The sequence below is a fragment of the Ctenopharyngodon idella genome, chromosome 19, assembly GCF_019924925.1.
Source record: "Ctenopharyngodon idella isolate HZGC_01 chromosome 19, HZGC01, whole genome shotgun sequence".
Classification (NCBI taxonomy): Eukaryota; Metazoa; Chordata; class Actinopteri; order Cypriniformes; family Xenocyprididae; genus Ctenopharyngodon; species Ctenopharyngodon idella.
In genome coordinates this window covers 1,255,714-1,275,967 of record NC_067238.1, presented here as the reverse complement: position 1 = coordinate 1,275,967, position 20,254 = coordinate 1,255,714, and the positions used below count along the sequence as shown (strand labels likewise).

The 20,254-nt window shown below is 37.0% G+C and overlaps 1 protein-coding gene across 1 annotated transcript in view; it reads left to right on the top strand.

Moving 5' to 3' along the window:
* The window catches only part of ctdp1 (CTD (carboxy-terminal domain, RNA polymerase II, polypeptide A) phosphatase, subunit 1), a 121,091-nt gene that overhangs the window by 12,680 nt on the left and 88,157 nt on the right, over nt 1–20,254 (top strand). The window contains exons 8-10 of the mRNA XM_051872481.1: nt 4,048–5,001; nt 13,831–13,972; nt 17,681–17,905. Of these exons, the coding sequence (XP_051728441.1) occupies nt 4,048–5,001; nt 13,831–13,972; nt 17,681–17,905 (1,321 nt within the window). The remainder of the gene's footprint in view (nt 1–4,047; nt 5,002–13,830; nt 13,973–17,680; nt 17,906–20,254) is intronic.

Below are 20,254 nucleotides of genomic sequence, written 5' to 3'. Positions count from 1 at the left end.
ACTGGAAACAAAATTAAAATAACATAAGAAATGTCTGTTTGCGAACTCAGTTCACTGGGTGAACAGGGGTTCAAGTGGAGCTTCTCTTTTGAAAGCATTTGTTGTTGGCCTCCCATCTGTAAATCATGTGAGGGATGTGCAAAATTACATTTTCCCAAAAATCAGTTAGTAAGTGGTTTTAACTCTATTTCTACACAAATTTCTTGACACAATTAGTAAAATGTATATTCATTATAACCAATATGGCACGTTAAGATTAATAATTTATCTGACTTTTTCAGGTCTAAAAATCACACTTTTAAAATTAGGTTTTCTCATATATCCTAGACAGTTTTCCTAGACTTTGGGAATCCTGGTTCATTAAAAGACAAAAAAGATGTTGAGTGTGTAAATTCTTGTTGATTTTAACAAAATATAATTCCGTTTCTAGCCGATAAAATATTTTAGAATTTGGCATAATTAGATAAATGTATATTTATTATAAAAATGCACATGGTATTTTAAAGCCCAAAGTATACTTACTGTAGGGCAGGGGTGTCCAAACTCGGTCCTGGAGGTCCACAGGGAGGCTTTATTTGAATGGTTGAATTAAATTTACAAATAAAGGACAAGTAAAGAGTCCGTAATAAAATAAGAACAAATTGCAAACGATAGCACAAATAAATACAATAGAATAAGGAGACAAATGAAATAAACACGGCTTTTAAGTTTTTCAGGTGGGTCTAAAAGTAGTATTCAGGTAAGAAATAGGCTACTACAGAAATGAATGTAATCAAATGTAAAATAACAGTGGATAGTCTTCATTGTAAAAATTAAATATAGCTTAATGCTTAAAGTTAGAAAAGTTATTCAGTCAAGAGCAGTAATTTTCTCTTTGCCTTTTGTTCTTTGATTAACATGACACACAGCAGCGGGTTTATTAGGCTTAGGAGCTTATGCATTGATCCAATATAATGTTATACAACATGTGTTTTCTTTCTCAACTATTTACGTTCCAAAACTGACTGTATTTATCTGAATACTCACCAAGACAGGCATTTTGAATCCTGGTTCTTCAAAAAGAAAACAAACCGTTGTTGAGGGGGTGATTTAATAGCTTTTTTTTTTTTTTTTTTTTGCTTTGCTTATTTTAATGCTTATAACTTCAAGTCATCTTGTCAGACCCATGGTTGAGAACCATTGCACAAGTAGGTCTGAAGCCCTACTGTAATTTTGCTGGTTTAAAATCACTGCTCAATATATGCAATGTTTTTTATGTAACCCTAGTTCTCTGATAACATGAGTGAAGTATCTCATTATGGGAACCGCCTCTGGCGTGACAGATCCTGGAAACACCCATGACAGTACTTCTGTCAGTTGACAAACCAATCACGATGTGGGAGTCCCGCCTCCCTAATAAATACCATCGGTGGCCGGTGGTCCCTACTTCATTCTCAGCATATCTCTTCTCTGTGAAACTGCAAAAAGTGAAGTGTGGTAAGATACCTCACTCATGTTATCAGAGAACCGGCGTTACGTAAGTAACCTAATGTTCTCTATCAAAAATTCACTCGGTATCTCACTATGGGATATAGACAACTCTCCGTATTGCAGATTGCTGTCCGAAGCAGGCATGTCAACCAACTCAGTGATGTATGTAATATAAACACAAGCCCGCAACTATTCCCTGAATGTAAACTTGCTGCCACACAAATGTCCTGAACTGGAATGTCCTTAAACAGTGCCAATGAGGTAGCCATACCACTTGTACAATGAGCTCTCAGCCCGTCTGGAGGACTGAGACCCATGCTATTATAACCTAATATAATAGCTTCCTAAAATGGAGATAATTCAACTAAAAGCTAGTTGAAATATCTTTGTTAGCCACAACTTCCCTGGCCAGTTCGGGGTGATCAGGTACACTGAGTGACCATTACTCTCTTAACCTTCTTAGAGTTGGCATGATCAGACTCAGTGGAGGAAATGCTGGGGCATGCTGGTTAAGGAGCTCTAGCAGTGGACTTGCGAGGGAGGCAAATTTGGAAAGCCTCGCCCCCCTGTTTCCTCAAATCACACTCCTTTTGCATAGTAGTGACCGATGCCCTGAAAAGGGCTTTGGGCTCAAATGGAGCGTCCAAGAAGTCCACATTTTCTCTACCTGACAGTCCCAGCCACAGAGCTTACTCACCCACCACTGCTAAGCCCATGCTGTCACCACAGCTCTGGACCCGTGCCCCTGGAAGTTCTCAGGTTGAGATCTACAATAACAGATTTCTTCCCGGATAGCTGGGTTTGGTGTCTCAGCATCCATTTGCCTCCCCATCTCCTCCATAAGCTCTGACTGATAAGCAGTAAGGAGAGGATGGCATTAAGAGCCCTCACTGCTATGGCCGAAGAATGAAAGTTCTTCTGGAAAAACCAAGACTTCTAAGCGCTCAGTGCGTCCTGGCAGTGAGGCAGAGGAAAAGGCTGCCTTGCGGTTAGGGTTGAGATGTGCAACTGACAGGTCAACAGGAGGGGGATTTGAGCTGTTTAACAGCTGGGGCACGTGACGGCAGTGCCTTGCCATCATAGAGGTCTCTCTCCATTCCCTGGCCCGCCTGCTGTGACATTTAGTCAATTAACAGTTTTGCTGTTGCCCTCCGGCACATTACTAGTAAGTCGAGCTACACCTGAGCTGGGGAGGGCGACCCTTCACTTAGAGAGGTGCCTGGCCGGGAGGGATTCGGCAGGAGGATTGCATAATTTTCATCCTCCTCACCTTCCTCCTCCAACAGATGAACGATAGATTCTTCATCTTCATCATCCTCCTCTCTTTCATCTGTTAAGGATCTAGAGAGGGCAGGCAGTTTAGGGGAGACTTCATCCATAAATTCACCCCAGCTGCATGATGCAGGGGGCTGTAGTCTCCTCCGTGGGTGGCAGAGAAAGGCAGGGGTCATCTTTATTAGCAGCCGCAACCTGCACTCCTCTCTAGCAACCTTGACGTGAAGAGAGAAAAGTGAGTTCAGCACTTGGGGTTTGTGAGTGCTGCCTGAGAATGTCTCACCCCCAGGCATGTGATGCACAAAGGATGCAGATCCTTACAGGAGATCATTCCGCAGAACTAGCGGTTGCTATAATATAGATAATGCCTAAGCTCACCACCACATGCCACTTAGGAAGAAGAACTATCTAACGTGTTACAGCAAATTCTCTTAATTCTTTTAGTATACGCAAGCAAATAATTCACAGTGACATTGAATAGACCCGCTAGCAAAACAGCTGCATTCGGTGATGTACCTTGATGGCTTGTCTTAGAAAAGTTAAACAACTATTTCCAAAAACGGGCCCTGCTGAAGGATAGCTTCCGATTTGATCTTCACGTGGAAGAGATCGAGAATGAAGAAGGTACCAGCGACAGCTGTATACATTAGGGAGGCAGGACTCCTGCATTACTGTCGTTATTAGTGCTTCCAGGATCTGTTATGCCAGAGGCATTTTCCATAGTGAGATACTGAGCGAATAGTGTTGTCAAAAGTACCGACTTCGGTACCTAGTACTGAAATTTTAAAAATGTGATGCTTTGAGCGCTGTTGAGCGGATTCGTAAACACCTCTGATTGGCCATTGTGTTGACACATTCATCGGATATGTCTGTGATTAGCTTCAATGATCAACGCTGTAAAAACGTTGTAAATAGCCATCAATGAAGCTCTTCACCGAGCGTTTACACAGATACACATGGGAGCGTTTGCGTCTGTCATGGACCAGTCTGCTGATAGACGCCTGTTTTCAAAAGCTCCTGCTTTCAAAATGATTTCAAATTCAAACACTTCCGCATGCTTTCAACCGCTGCCATGCGTTGATCATTGTAGCCAATCACAGACATATCCGATGAGCAACACAGTGGCCAATCAGAGGTGTTAACGAATCTGCTCAACAGCGCTCAAAGCGTCACATTTTTAAAATTTCAGTACCGATTGGTACAGAAGTCGGTACTTTTGACAACTCTACGAGTGAATGTTTGAAAGAGAACTATTTGTTATATTCATAGTAACCAAGCATTACTTCTGTTACCATGTTGTAGGTAGCCAGGCTGGGCGACCTGCAGAGAACTTGGAATCATCAGGACAGGAAGAACAGAGAAACGGCCTCAGGAAATCCAGCAAGGACAGAAAAACTGGGCATGAGGAGTTGTCCTCTGCCACCACCACTCAGGGAGCTTTAGCCAATGAGAGGACTCACCCCACAGGGGGGAGTGAGAGCAAAGATTTAAGTGACAAGAGTAATGCAAAAATGGAGGGCGAGGGCAGCTCAGGTGTGATGTGTACCTCAGGTGAGACTGTCATCCCAAACGCTGCTCCTGATGCCACTGCCAATGATCTGGATTTTGACCTTTCAAGCGACAGCGAAAGTGAGGGTAAAATGGGATTATCTGACAGTGATGGCGAAGGACAGCCAGTGGATGCTGGGAAACCCAAACAAACAAAAACAGAGGAGTGTAAAAGCAAAGAGGATAATGGGGATGGGGACAAACAGAGGACAGAGGGGGATGATGTCCCAGAAACAAATCCTGAAGGTCTCTGTGATTTAGGCAACGGCTGTTCCGACAAGAAGGAAGTTGAAACAGAGTCTCAAAACAGCGAGCAGTCAGGTGTCACTATGGGTGAGGAGTCTTTAGATCATAGTATGGAGGATGAGGATTATGAGGAGGAGGAAGACATTGACCAGGACGACCACCTCATTTACTTGGAGGAGGTTTTGGTTCGCATCCACAGTGAGTATTACTCACGCTATGAGGCCTTCCTTAGGAAAGACCGTTCAGAGAGTCCGGACATTAGAAAAATTGTTCCAGAACTGAAGGGCCGCACGCTGGAGGGCACTACGATTGTTTTCAGTGGCCTATATCCCACCAACTACCCAATAGAGCGCACAAGAGAGTGGTATCATGCCAAGGCTCTGGGTGCCAAGCTTTGCAAGACCCTAGTGCTCAATGCCAAAGACCCTAACCGCACCACCCACCTTATTGCTGCACGTGCAGGTGAGTCACGCATTCTTAAAACACATGAGTAAAAAAGGGACATTTTCAAAAGTGACTAGTCAGTAGTAATGGATAGTAACTGATTACATGTAATCTGGATTACATAATCAGATTCCAAAAATTAAGTACTTGTAATTAGATTATATTACATCTTAAAATACTTTAAAATAATCAGACTACAGTTATGTTTTTATTGATTACATGATTACATGTTATTCTCACAATGGCAGTAAATTCATTAATTATTGACTGTCCATACTACTTTTTTTTTTTTTTTTCCAATATTCCTTTCTAAACAAACCTACTGCTTATATATGTTTAGAAGGTCTTCCAGGTATGTGTGTGTAATTGCACACAGACCAGCCACTAGTCATGTGCCTATCACTGAAAACTGAGACAGCATTTGATATGGTCTTGGGAAGGCTTTTGTTTTTCAAACACATTAAAATGTACAAATTCACGTCATTTCATATTTACATGCAATGCAGGGATTTACCAACTTTTTTTGTCAGCTGTACTTCTTTGACCTAATATATTTACTTGAAGTGCCCCCTGAGATTAATTAGATTAATACATTTAATAAGTTAGGACAATAATAAAATGAAGTCAATAATAATAATATAATAAAAATATTTATTTATTAGTTAGTTAAGTTAAGTTCACGGTTTTCTGATGTCGGTTAATGGTCGCATTACTTGCAGGTAAACAAAATATTTGTTTCATTTTGATAGTTTTTTATTTTTATGGTTTAATTAATAGCTTTTTTTTTTTTTTTTTTTTTTTTTTTACTAAAAGTAATTTAAAAGTAAACAAAAAATAATCATGATATTACTAACTTGTGTAATTTGGAATCAATAACCGACTAAAATTAGTAAGTAATCTACCCAGCACTTCTAGTCAGTGGGTTGTCTAAACAGCTATTTGGCCTTAGGGACATCCTGTAGGGCTGCATGATTAATTGGGGGTTGGCCTAGTGCAATTTATCATCTCAAAAGCTGCAATTTAATTAAATAAATATATGTGCTGCATGTTTCAGAGCAAAGTGTGGCACTATACATTTGCACTTGATCCACTCATCATCCATTGTTTTCAGTGTCTCAGTCGCTCGATTCACAGTAAATACTGCTCCACATGAGCTCCATCTCTGCATCTGAGTTTGGGTTGCTTTAACCCTTAAACAGGCAAGACCGGAAAATGATCAGCAAAAAATAATTTCATGTCATTTTTTATATCATCTGGACTTAAGTAAAACACATCAAAAGGAATTTTTGAAACATTTGATGTAGTTTGGATTTTATGAGTTGTATCTCCTAAGATACATTGCCTGTTTAGGGTATAAAAAAGGGATTATCCACAGTATTGATAATGAATGGTGTTTCAAGGTAAACTGGGCTCCCTGTACTGGTCATTGCATTATTGCGAATTCCGGGGTGATGAGTGAGAGGTGGGTTGTGGGTGGTGGGAGGGCCAGTAGAAATCTCGTTCCAGGACCAGGGCCCCTAGGGAAGACCCTTATAGGCCCCTGGCCTCTGGGCCCACTGTACACAGTCCCCCTTCTCAATCTATGTATTCTGAGTTTTACAAAATGCGCCAATGTTAATATTTACTCGTAAAACTGATATTATTATGTTTAGTTGACTACATCTTTGCAGTTTTAACTATATATTTTCTTGCAGAGTTTCACACAGCTCATTTTACGGTAGAACAGGGGTGTCCAACCCTGTGCCCGCAGGACAGCAGCCCTCCAGAGTTTAGCTCCAACCCTGATCAAACACACCTGAAAAATCTTACCAAAGTCTTCAGAATTACTTATTACTTATTAGAAAATTATATATTGTATATATTGCGTTAAGATTTTTTCAGGTGTGTTTGATCAGGGTTGGAGCTAAACTCTGCAGGACAGTAGCCCTCCAGGCACAGGGTTGGACACCCCTGTTCTACCATAAAATGAGCTGTGTGAAACTCTGCAAAAAAAATATCTAGTTAACTTTTGTACATTTTAAATTTAAATGCATAAATCTGGTGCATTCTGAGAGCAAAATTTAAGTGATTAGTTCAATGAAGAAATTTATTCTCTTGTAAACAATTTTGTGCTTCAATAGTAATTTATTTATTGGTGATGGTAGGGCACACACTACATATAGTAGGCTAAATGATAGATCATAAGTGCTCAAACATGTAGAGTATACATTTAAACCATTAAAAATATGTAGCAAAAGAGGTCACCTTTGTTGAATTCATTTCTAAAATAATTAGTGGGGGCCTGTGTCTATACATCTGTATTTGTGGAACTAATGGTCACTCTTTGATTTGTTAAACACAATCCAGAATGCACTAAACACACTACTTCATTATAGAGAAAAATAACAAATGAATAAAAATATATAATCATCGGCTGACCAATAAATAAATAAAATCTAGGTGACTATATAATTCAGCAGCAAAAAGCATGCTAGCCTAAAGAAAAAACTTTGCACAATAATTTTATAAAATCTAAATATGTTAATAAAATGTTTAAGATTACTATTTATGTTCTTATGGAATGAAAAAACTATATTTTATTTATATTTGTATATGAATGTAAAGACATATGGATTTATAATAATCTAAGATTAAAAGACGTTTATTTTAAATGTATTGTGCAGCTTTTTAATGGGACAACAAGATATGATAGATACGACAGAACAAAATAGGCTAATAATAATCTTTCAGTGTGCAAAACCATGATAATATGAAACGCTTCAAAACAGCAGCACAAACCATTTATGTGCATCCTGGGTGCAGAATGATGTGCTTAAAGCAATATGGAGTCAAAGCGCGCAGTTGCGCTGTGCATTGAAAAGTTCACGACACAAAGAGAATCCCTGTGTATATCTGCATCTAACAGTTTATTGATCATATGTTTTTTCTCACTTTTAAATTCCAGTTATTGTGCGTGTGACGCCAATTCATAGTCCCTGTGTTGTGCGATCTAACAGACACCCTGTAGCCAGTATGATGACATTGTTCAGAAACAGCAATAAACTCCAGCAAGATTAAGTCATTTTATGCAAATCCACAGCCCTTTATATCAAGTATTATAATGGGAATATATCATATTGGAAACTTAATTGGTTCTAGTCTATTTCTTTTGCTCTATGACTCCCATTTTTGCCGTATAAAAGCGCAATTATCAATTGGATATTTAAATATCGCGTCAGGGCTATTTTGAGACTGTGGCGGGACAAATTAAAATCAGTCTAGTTAATGTATGGGAAACACTGTCATATATATTTACTTATCACAAAATCTGAATGTCCTGCACCAATGGCACCCATGTTGGATTTAGGTCAGGCTGACTAATTGATCACAGAAAACTTGAAACAAATAATGTGACCAGCATACTCAAGACAGACCAGACTATGATAAATGATAAAAGGATTTGATGAAAAATTCTTTCTTATGCCCCAAACAACACACTAAAGAGTATGTATCTCGTGGTACACATTGCCTGTTTTAGGGTTAACGTGCATTTGGGAACATCTTCCCATACTTTTAATGAGAAGTGCTTATAAACTGTTGTCAACAAAAGAGAAGCTTTAAGGTCTTGCAACGGTTTTCTGTCAAAATAAAAGTTTTATTGTTTGAAAATTATCAGCCATAAATTCTAATATTGTAATTTTACGTTTTTTACTGTAAAATTATTATTATTAGTATATTATAGTCATTATATACATATTATATATGATATATAATCATAAGTTTTTATGGCCAACTTGTGCAGCCTTTCAAACAAACATGAATTTTTTTTAATCGCAATCACAATTTTTTTTTCAGTAAAATCACAATTCGATTTTTTTGCCCCCAAATCATGCAGCCCTAATGTCTTGTATAATTAAGCTGTTCATTACACACCGATCAGACACGTTTTACTGATAAATGGACATTTAATTGCAGTTTTTCAAAACAGTGTTCAAAAAATATTTGAACCAAATGATCAGTCCTCAAAAAAAAAGTTTCTTGACAGGTTTGTCTGCTTATTCATATCTGTGGTTTAAGCTGTTATATTTAAACACTACTAAGCAGTGCTCTGTATAAGGTTGTGGTTTATTTTGATCCTTTTGTTAATGTGATGAGCAGATCTCATGGAGTTTTTTTGAGTAATTTTTAAGAGCCATATATGACTCGCCTGATTGGTGCATTGTATCATGAACAGCAGAGATGAACTTTGTCTCAACTCTCTGCCAATCAGAGAGGTCAACACAAATGATGCGCATAGTGAAATGATGTTTCTCTCTAATTGCTCATTATCTGTAAGAGAGAAAAAAAAAAAATCAGTTCTCACCTGAATCTGTAGCAGGATAGGATTTGAATGACACCATTCCTGTACAGTCCTTTATCAGTCCAGGTGTACCATTAGAGAGGTCGCTGTTAATATGATGCCCTCTTTTGTCCAGTCATGACTGACTGCAGAGTGCAGACACTCCAGACATCTTTTCTTTTCCAGACAAAACATTTCTAACAGTAGCATAATGGCTTTTTTTTTTATGCATGCCACAATTTTAATTTTGTGTGGCACATACAGATCGCGATCGCGATTCAAACACCCACACGATCTCATTTCTAAATGACATCGATTTTCAAGAAAGCAAGTGAACCACAAAGTATTGTTATTTCTGTTACAAATATACAATTTATCACAGAAGTACTGAGATAAAAGTTTATAGTTTGGATATAAACACAGAAGTCTACGTTAGTGATCAAAACAGAGCAAATCAGGAAGGCGACAAGTGACTGTTAAAAATGTATTTGACATTGAATGATTCATTCAAAAGATTTGTTCAAAAACATTGATTCATCCAGTAATGAACAAGTGAAGTAGTTATGAGTGAGTCATTGAATCATTCATTCATTCAAAACCATTTTTTAAATAATTAAATTAAATTAAATATTTTTAAATAGACTGCAGCAGCTAATGATTTGTCTGTTCAGACAATCGTGGGAGAATAAAAAAAAAAATCGTGATTCTAATTTTATCCAGAATCATGCAGCTCTAACACAAATGAAAATAACGCATACACATTGCTCTCCCTTGCTGCTGTAGCAATTTCTTTAAATGTTATGTATTTAGCCTTATGTGACATCTGTTTTTATATTGTTTGTCAGCACATTACATATTATGTATCTGCATCCACTAATCTTCCATACTGACTAGTGCTGGCTATTTGACAATTCATAATCTTTCATAATTATTTTGAGCAATAGAATTATATAAAATATATATATAGTGGCCTATATAAAATTACAAAATAAACATTCATCAATCAGTGCTTTTTACTTAAAGGGTTAGTTCACACAAAAATGAAAATAATGTCATTTATTACTCACCCTCATGTCATTCCACACCCGTAAGACCTTTGTTAATCTTCGGAACGCAAATTAAGATATTTTTGTTGAAATCCGATGGCTCAGTGAGGCCTGCATAGCCAGCAATGACATTTGCTCTCTCAAGATCCATTAATGTAATAAAAAATATTTAAATCACTGTTTTCTGAAGCTTCAGAGCGTTATGAATCAGCGTGTCGAATCAGCGGTCAAAGTCACGTGATTTCAGCAGTTTGGCGGTTTGACATGTGATCCGAATCATGATTCGACACGCTGATTCATAACGCTCCGAAGCTTCAGAAAACAGTGTTTTGAAATCGGCCATCACTATATAAGTCATTATTTTGCTTTTTTGGCGCACCAAAAATACTCTCGTTGCTTTATAATATTAATATTGAACCACTGTACTCACATGAACTGATTTAAATATGTTTTTAGTACATTAATGGATCTTGAGAGAGGAAATGTAATTGCTGGCTATGCAGACCTCACTGAGCCATCGGATTTCAACAAAAATATCTTAATTTGCGTTCCGAAGATGAATGAAGGTCTTACGGGTGTGGAACGACATGAGGGTGAGTAATAAATTACATTATTTTCATTTTTGGGTGAACTAACCCTTTAAGTACATTAAAAATCAAGTGCTTTTGTACTTTCACTCAAGTAAAATTGAAAAGGAGTGCTAAATACTTTTACTTTATGATACGATCTGTACTTTTACTCAAGTACTTGATTTGTGTACTTCGTCCACCACTGGTAGTAACAGGAAGGGAATTAGCAGAAGGTCAACATCAAGTCTGACACACAGTCTTGGAGCTTCATGAACTTTATTTATTCATAGTCAAATGAGTCTATTGTTCCTCTGTGTTCATTTTGACACTCTCCACCCCCCAAAAAGCCCACACACACTCTGAGACACACACTTGGACGATCAAGTGCAAATGTAATTACTGTCGAGTACTGTCTAATTGGCCACCATTAAGCATTAAGCAAACATTGCCACACTCCAATGTCACCACACTGTCGTATTTACTGTTATCCCCCCCACCCCCGTTCATCCGTCAGCACTCTCAGCTCTGCCAAACACAGCAACCACAAGACAGTTTAAATGTTGAACGGCTAATGAGAGGAAGAGTGGAAGGAAATCCACAAAGCCAGACGGGAGAAAAAAGAAGCGAAGAGCTGCCAAACTTTCTTTTCCTGTACTGTATATTTTTTTGACAGCTTTTCACAGATCTCAGCCTTTGATGCCAAATTATTTGTCTGGTGGCTGGATTGTGTAATTGCGTGGATGTCCTTCCCGCTTTCTGATCCCTCGCTTATACAGAAACAACTTCACACATGATTAATTCAGACGAGAGCAGCGAAACAGGACGTTCCATAATGAAAGTCGGGAGGTGGCTGTGAGCAGATTTAATTCATGTCCTTTTTTGGACCAGTGTTGTTTGATAAGACAAGCATAACTTTTGTTCATGGCACTACACTAATTTTGACTACACAGGTAGAAAAATATGTATGCATAGATATAGACAGCAGGCAGAGGTAGAATTGTGTAACACTGCTCTTTACTTATCGTGTGTGCTAAACACGCTGATTGTATTTTCTCTTTGATGCATTAAATTACATCAAAATGCAAGGGTATTGAAAACAATCAAATCAATGAAAATCTTCTGTAATTTAATAATACTTTATAAACCAAATCACTTTATCAAGATGTTTTTGCTTCTGGCTTTCGATAATTAAATTCCAACATAAAAGCTATTGTAGAAAGTTTTAATGCTGTTGAGCTTTCAAATCTTAACTCTCTGAATGTTTTTTTTATTGCAGATATTTGATAAACTTTCATTAAATTATACGCTACAGTTCAAAAGTGTGGGGTCTTTAAAATTTTTATGTATTAGAAAGAAATCTCTTATGTTCACCAAGGCTGCATTTATTTGCTAAAATACAGTAAAAACATTAATATTTTGAAATATTAGTACAATTTAAAATAACAGTTTTCTATTTAAATATAATTTAAAATATAATTTATTCTCGTGATGACCGCTGAATTTTTAGCAGCCATTACTCCAGCCTTCAGTGTCACATGATCCTTCAGAAATGATCAATGTTAAAAACAATTGTTTTTAACATTGGTCGTTTGATTTATTTATTTTTTTTTAATAAACTTTTGAACAGTTGGGTATGCTTTTATAAAATGTCAGCAATATAAGATAATAGATTGATGTATTAATAAACTATTCTTCCATTAAATAAATACATTTCCTATGCAGTTTGGAAAAGTATGGAATTTGATTGAAGTAATTTCCAGATCTGGAAATGTATGGAAAAAGAAAACAGTGTATGGAAAAATATTTGTGTTTCCAGACAATTTTGCCTATTCAGTTTTCTAAAATGTAACATTAAGAATTTCTAAAAAAAAAAAAAAAAAAATTGATCATACAAGTAAAGTGAATTCATGGCAAAAGTTTAGAGATCATTTAGTGATTGTCGCAAAACTGTCTTTACCATAAGCTAGTCTCTTTTGAACTTCACTAAACGAATGTGCATGTGCTACTCAAACCAGCAAAAGATAAAGGAGCAAACAATCATTTAATTCAGACTGTACTTTGCTGTTTGGTGGTCGTTCAACATCAAACCACAATTACACCATCAAACCAATGTGTCAGAGGTGAATATATGCAGGTTATGAAGCGTTTTAGGTTCTTCTCATCATGTAAGCGCATGTTATCACTTTGTGAAAACCAATGGGGGGAAAAAACTCGAGAAAACAGATGATTGTACTATATACCAAATATAATGATGCATGAATCAGTTGTTAAATATGGACTGAAAAATCTATAGCAAGGTTTGGAAATTTGAGGAAAAGTATGGAATTTTGAAATGGAAAATGTGTAGGAATCCTGAATACAGTTCATTAGCCTGGCTGCGAGATGTTTGTGGTTGGCATTTGCCAAGCATCATGATTTAGAGTCTGAACTGAACTAAATTAAACAAAACAAACAAAAAAGTAGTAGTCGCTATCTAGAGAAGCATGTTGCTTACTCCATTTCTGTCTACTGTTGTATGTACGGATCAATTTGAGAATCACATCTGTTCTCAGTTCCAAAGTTTTAGTTTATAAACTTGACAGATTTTTACTGTATTTTCGATAGCCAGTAGCAGCAATTGCAGTGGAGGTATAGAAAGATGTGTCTTGGCGTTTTGCATTTGGTGGTAAACTTTTTTTTCTTTTTTTTTCTTTTTTTTTCTTTCCTCAACATGTTCAATTCAGATGGCAATTTTCTTTTGCTCTGGCACTGTACATTCCTCTCTGCTTCTGATAATGGAGCAAGAGACACTGGCAAGAAACTTACACATTGAAAGTGTTGTTTATCTCAGTTGTTGTTTTATTTATATATATATATATATATATATATATATATATATATATATATAATATGTGTGTGTGTGTGTCTCTGTCAGGTACAGAGAAAGTTCGTCAAGCTCAGGGCTGTAAACATCTTTATGTGGTGAATCCTGATTGGTTGTGGGGCTGCTTGGAGCGCTGGGAGCGAGTAGAGGAGCAACTCTTTCCTCTCAAAGACGACTATAGCAAATCACACAGGTATTTATCTCTTGCAGTCTCTCCATTCGCCTCTGTCTTTCTCGCTTTTCTTTTATCATTTATGTTCACTTGTGCCTTTCAGTTTTAAGACTGTAACAATAACATTCTGTTTTATCAGTGTTTTCTGTTGTGACTGCTGAACATTTCATTGTGTTTTTCACTCGCTGAACTGCAACACTCATGAATAGAAAATCAAACACTGAACTTCTCACAGTTGCTAAACAATCTTTCTTTAAATGTTACCCAGCATTGCCCTCATTTTGTTCTAAATGCACATGAATTTTCTTTGTGGCACACAAGAGGTGATATTTAGCAGAACAGAAGTGGAAACCATGATTGTCAAGTATTTTTTTTTTTTTTAGTGCGTTTGTTCACATAAAGTCATCATAAGGCTTCAAAAGACTTAAAATATAGCACACAACTGAATTATTGATATGAAATACTCTTGTTACCTTTAAGGGCCATGTACATCAAGGATAATAACTAGAGGTGCACCGATTTCTCTGCTGATACCGATAGCCGATTATTCAGAATGATATCGGCCGAAGCCGATACCGATAGTTTTTTCTTAAGAAAAAAAAATCTCTTCCAAATAATGTTGCAAACTATACAGGGAACCCTCTCATTTGGTACACTACAATATTAGAGGTTACAATTACCGACAGAAGTTTTATATTCAGCTGCTGTTTATTTTCAGATATAATAATTGCACTCAAATAAAAACTGAAATGTTTGTATAAAACTTAGTATCACATAAGGTAGTTTTCATAAGCACTTGTTGTCTTCATGGCAAATTTACACAAACATAATTAACAGTAAATAAGCTCCTCTCTAGTGTTTTTTTTTTTTTAATATATAGATAGCTAAGGAACTGTGAACATTGGAAAACATTCCTGAGGTAAAAGTGACATGATGTGACATATTGTTCACAAGCTGTTTTATTGACGTCTTCCGCGGTTGAAGCACAAATAAAGTGATTACATGAGACGTGATAGATTCTGGTAAGTTGTACTAGGCTATATCTTTCAAGACACCTTTGATGTTCATTCATGTTTTTCGAGATATAACTATTGAAGAGGAAGAAAAGACTCACGCTGCGAGCTGCGGCCTGAACTGAGGCATTACAGCGATCTGACACGTCACATTTAAGAGTTTGAATTTCATGATAAAATGGACAGAATTTGAAAACTGAAATTTTTATTCTTATCAGAAGTAACAAAGCACAAAGCCTTTTGTGATTATTGGACAGGAGGCGCTACAAATAATATTTGATGTAGCAAAAAATAAAAACGCAGACCTGGCAACCCTGGCTTAAAATACGGGTGATTCATAGGGTCAAAAAGAGCCTGCTTTAGCGTCACTATTTTTAAACTGTTAATGCGTTAACATTCAACATAAAAACTGGTTTGCCAACCGCCAAGAAGAAGAAGAAGAAATTCAACACGAGTGATTTTCTTCACACACAGTATGTATGAGTTGCAGTCTGAACACGTTTTTCCGCACCCTTTTGATTGACAGGATATATTCGGCCCTGATCATCGGCAGTTTGATGGCCGATAGTGATGATAATAGCTTTTATCGGCCGATACCGATTGTTGGCCGATACATGGGTGCATCTCTAATAATAACTATAAAGTTTTAACAATTGTTCAAATTCTAATAAAATAAATGTCACAACTATAATGATAATGAAACACAGAGGAGCAATATCATTGGAATCACTTTCAGACCAATTTTTTTCTAGCATTTAAACATCCAAATTACATAAATGCAGCTTGTGCTTTTAATTAACAGAATATTATTGTCCTTTGGTGTAGAAACTAATATGGTCATTGTTATAATTATTAGGGATGCACCGAAATGAAAATTCTGGATGCACTTGGCCAAAAACCGAAACCAAAAATGACTTTTTTAAAATATTAAGTTTTTTTTTTGTATAATTGTATTAATATTAGACTTTTTAATTAAATTCAGTAATTTTATTGAATCTGAATTTAAAAAAAAAATACAAGCCAATAGAATAAAATAACCACACTTTTATCTATTTATTACACCAAAGTATCACACCAAAATTGGACAGAAAATATCTTAAAATAACATTAAATATCAATATATCATTCTTTATTCAGTTACATGCAACAGAATCAGTTTCAACAGATTTATTTTTTGACCAATTATCAAAATAAAGTATAGTCCTAGAAAACTTATTATCAGAGCATGTGAGCAGAGCGTAGCGGGGAGCTGATCAGTGAATGAGAGGGTAGGGTCATTTTACCAGCATTGCCCAGCACAGCTATAGCCTACCACACCATGTAACAGCACAGTGGGTCTATTGCATACAGAAAAAAGTCTACTACAGAGAAATGTTGGCAGACTATTTGAGCAGTCTTGCTTTTCTGGTGAGCGTGAGCGGTACATGAGGGGATTGTTTGCTTGGCCCATGAGCGACTAAGCAGAGAGCGCAAATACGAAGCAGAACATAGAGCAGAACTGGGTGCCAGTACAGACTTACCTACTTGGCCAGAGTCGCTTAGAAGCTGTGCATCTTCAGAAGCGGAGCAGCTCGCAAAGTTACAAAAAAATGCTGTGTGACATTGAAACCTGAGCGCTGAACACTGAGGGGCGGGGTGGCATATACACTATATTGCCATAAGTATTGGGACACCCCTCCAAATCATTGAATTCAGGTGTTCCAATCACTTCCATGGCCACTCGTGTATAAAATCAAGCACCTAGGCATGCAGACTGCTTCTACAAACATTTGTGAAAGAATGGGTCGCTCTCAGGAGCTCAGTGAATTCAAGCGTGGTATCGTGATAGGTTGCCACCTGTGCAATTAGTCCATTCATGAAATTTCCTCACTACTAAATATTTCTTGGTCAACTATTATCCAAAGCAAGGTCCATAAAGACAAGGATAAGCGAGTTTGGTGTGGAGGAACTTGAATGGACTGCACAGAGTCCTGACCTCAACCAGATAAAACACCTTTGGTATGAATTAGAGCGGAGACAACGAGCCAGGCCTTCTCGTCCAACATCAGTTCCTGACCTCACAAATGCGCTTCTAGAATAATGGTCAAAAATTCTCATAAACGCACTCCTAAACCTTGTGGAAAGCCTTCCCAGAAGAGTTGAAGCTGTTATAGCTGCAAAGGGTGGGCCAACTCCATATTAAACCCTACAGATTAAGAATGGGATGTCATTAAAGTTGCATGTGCATGTTAAGGCAGACGTCCCAAAACTTTTGGCAATAATAGTGTATTTTCATCCTTTTTTCTCTTTCGACCAAAAATTTTGAATCCCTAAATTTTTTTTTTTTTTTTTTTTTTTTTTTAGAAATCTATTCACTTAACCATTTTTACTTTTTTGGTAATTTTGGCTGATTTCATTTGAAATTATTATTACTATTGTTATTTATTAAAATGTTTCCATCTGAGTGTTTCAAAACTTGGGGACATTTTTTGATATGCAATCTGAACAAACAAAAAAGTGAACTTCATTCGATGAGTCATAAAAAAAGTCACACCGTGGCTGTTTGTGGTCAGAATTGACCGACCATAGGGAATGAATGGGAAAGACCCTAACGTGTGATAATTCTTCAGGGAAGTTAGTGTAATAGCATTTTTTTTTAAAAAAAGTTACATTCTTACTGTTACTGGTTAAAAATGACAGCCAGAGGTTAAACATAACATCTTTTACTGTCCTCCAGGAGCAACAGTCCCGCCGCATTTCTAGATATCCAGGGCTCCGTCCCAAGGCCTCTCTTCCAGGCCCCTCCTGTTCAGCACAAGCCCCTTGCACCACCGGAAACGCGGACCTATGACCCCGTCACCGGCAAATTGATCCGCCGGGGTCCCCAGGCCTCCCGTCCACCCTCTTATCTTCACTCGCATGGGTCGTCCATGTCGGCCAAGGGAGATCTGTCCACACTCAGGTATTAGATGTACTTTTTATATTATTATTATTATTTTCTTTTTTTATGTATGGCAGTTCACACTGATGTTCATCAAACCAAGTCACTGAATGTTAGATAGATGTTGATGTGTAAATACATCAGTCATGATAATAAACTCATGGTTGTATCAGAATCATGAATATTAAGGGTCTATTTTTGCACATTCTGCACAGTACATAAAACTTATTTCTAAAGAGAAAGGAAATATAATGATATAATGATATATGATGTTTGATTATATGCCGTATGCTGTGCTTGCCTTTTCTTTCCCAGTTCATATTGGATTTCTCATGCAGTCTATTTCACATTAATCTCTAAGCTCTAAATAAAATCTGTGAGAAATAAAGCATTGCGCCTTGGCAGCTCTGAGATTGTGAAACAGAAATTATTAGCAAATTTCATCAGCACCTTTGGTCATTGCTGTGACAAGGGAATAATAAAAACAAGCTTGTAAATGCTGATCGAAAAAGAGGAGGAAAAAAATGGCACTTCCTGCGTCAGCATCTGTCCAGGAGAGAAATAAATTAGAAAAGAAATAGTTCACCTTAGAAACAGTTATTATTTTCTCATAAGTTGTTCCTGTGTGACATTCTTTCTGCAGTGAAACACAAAAGGAGAACTTTCAAAGAATGTCCTGCCCATGCTTTTCAGTATAATGAAAATGAATAAGGGCGGCAATGATTAAGCTCCAATGTTACATTAAAAAACATAATAAAAATTGGTTTATAAAACTTTTATATTTGAAACCTATATTTTGATCTGTTACACACATGAAGATATTATGACTTCAGAAAACTTGGAATATAACGTGTCAGTCGTATAGACCAGTGGTTCTCAACCACATTCCTGGAGGCCCACCAACACTGCACATTTTGCATGTCTCCTTTGTCTGACACACCCATTTTAGATCTTTGAGTCACTACTAATGAGCTGATAACCCTAATCAGGTGTGTTTAATTAAGGAGACATGCAAAATGTGCAGTGTTGGTGGGCCTCCAGGAATGTGGTTGAGAACCACTGGTATAGACCACTTATGATACCTTAAGGATGTTTTTTCTGGTGCTAAACTCTAGAAATAATAATATTAATATAATATAATCATAATAATTGTTTCCCGAGCAGCAAACTAGTATGTTAGGATGATTGCTTAAGAATCATGTGACACTGAAGACTGGAGTAATGATGCTGAAAATTTAGCTTTGCCATTACAGGAATAATTTGCATTTTTAAATATGTTACAGTAGAAATCATTTATTCAAATTGTGATAATATTAATAATTTTACAGTTTTTACTGTATTTTTGGTCATAAAATGCAGCTTTGGTAAGCATATGAGGCTTCTTTCAAAAACATTTAAAAATTTTACAGAAGCCAAACTTTTAAACAAACTGTGGTGTGTGTGTAAATAAGTTGATGAAGAATTCGTAACCAACGGTATAGGTTTCCAAGGCAAATTAGATTTACATTTACATTTAATTATATAGCAGACGCTTTTCTCCAAAGCAACTTACAAATGAGAACAATAGAAGCAATCAGATCAACATGAGGGCAACAGTATGCAAGTGCTGTTCAAATGCATGATATGATTAAAAAAGTAAGATATAACACTGGCCCAAAGTCAACTGATCTGCAGCTTTCTCACTCTGGCACTCGGTCAGCAGGCCAACCTTATTAATGAGCCCTGGGTTTGTAACAGCATGAGGGCAAGTAAATTATGGAGTTTTTGGGTGAACTATTCCTTTTAGTGCTGATTTCATACGAATAATGCAGATCTACTGTTGACAGTTACAGTTTATGTGACCGTTACAGTAGACATGTAACTTCAATTTATCTTTTTTTATAATATTTATTCTGTGTGGTTTGAGGGAACAGCAGAAAACCTAATTTTTTTTGGTAAAGGTTTTAGAAATGAGCTTATTAGCATAGTAATGATACCAGTGTGCTTTTTAAATTGTTTCGGTAGCTATTGACTCTTTCTAGCTCTCTCATTGTCTTCTTATAGGTAGGGTAGGCAATTTCAGAAAGGCTAGCAATAGCAAGCTAACTTTGAAAGCATAAGATCCCACCCTCCCTTCAGAGTGTCTCCAAAACACATGAACGCGCAGAGTCTGCAAAGCGTCACAAGAGATGGCGTTAAATTACCGTTACAGTTGTGGCCTAATGGTTAGAGAGTCGGACTTGTAACCTGAAGGTCGCGGGTTTGAGTCTCAGTACCGGCAGGAAATGTAGGTAACCAAACAAACATGATGTCATGCCACGTCACTTTCATATGAATATAAACAGCTTAAAGAGTGCTGACTTATACCACCTGACTACTGCAGATTTGTTG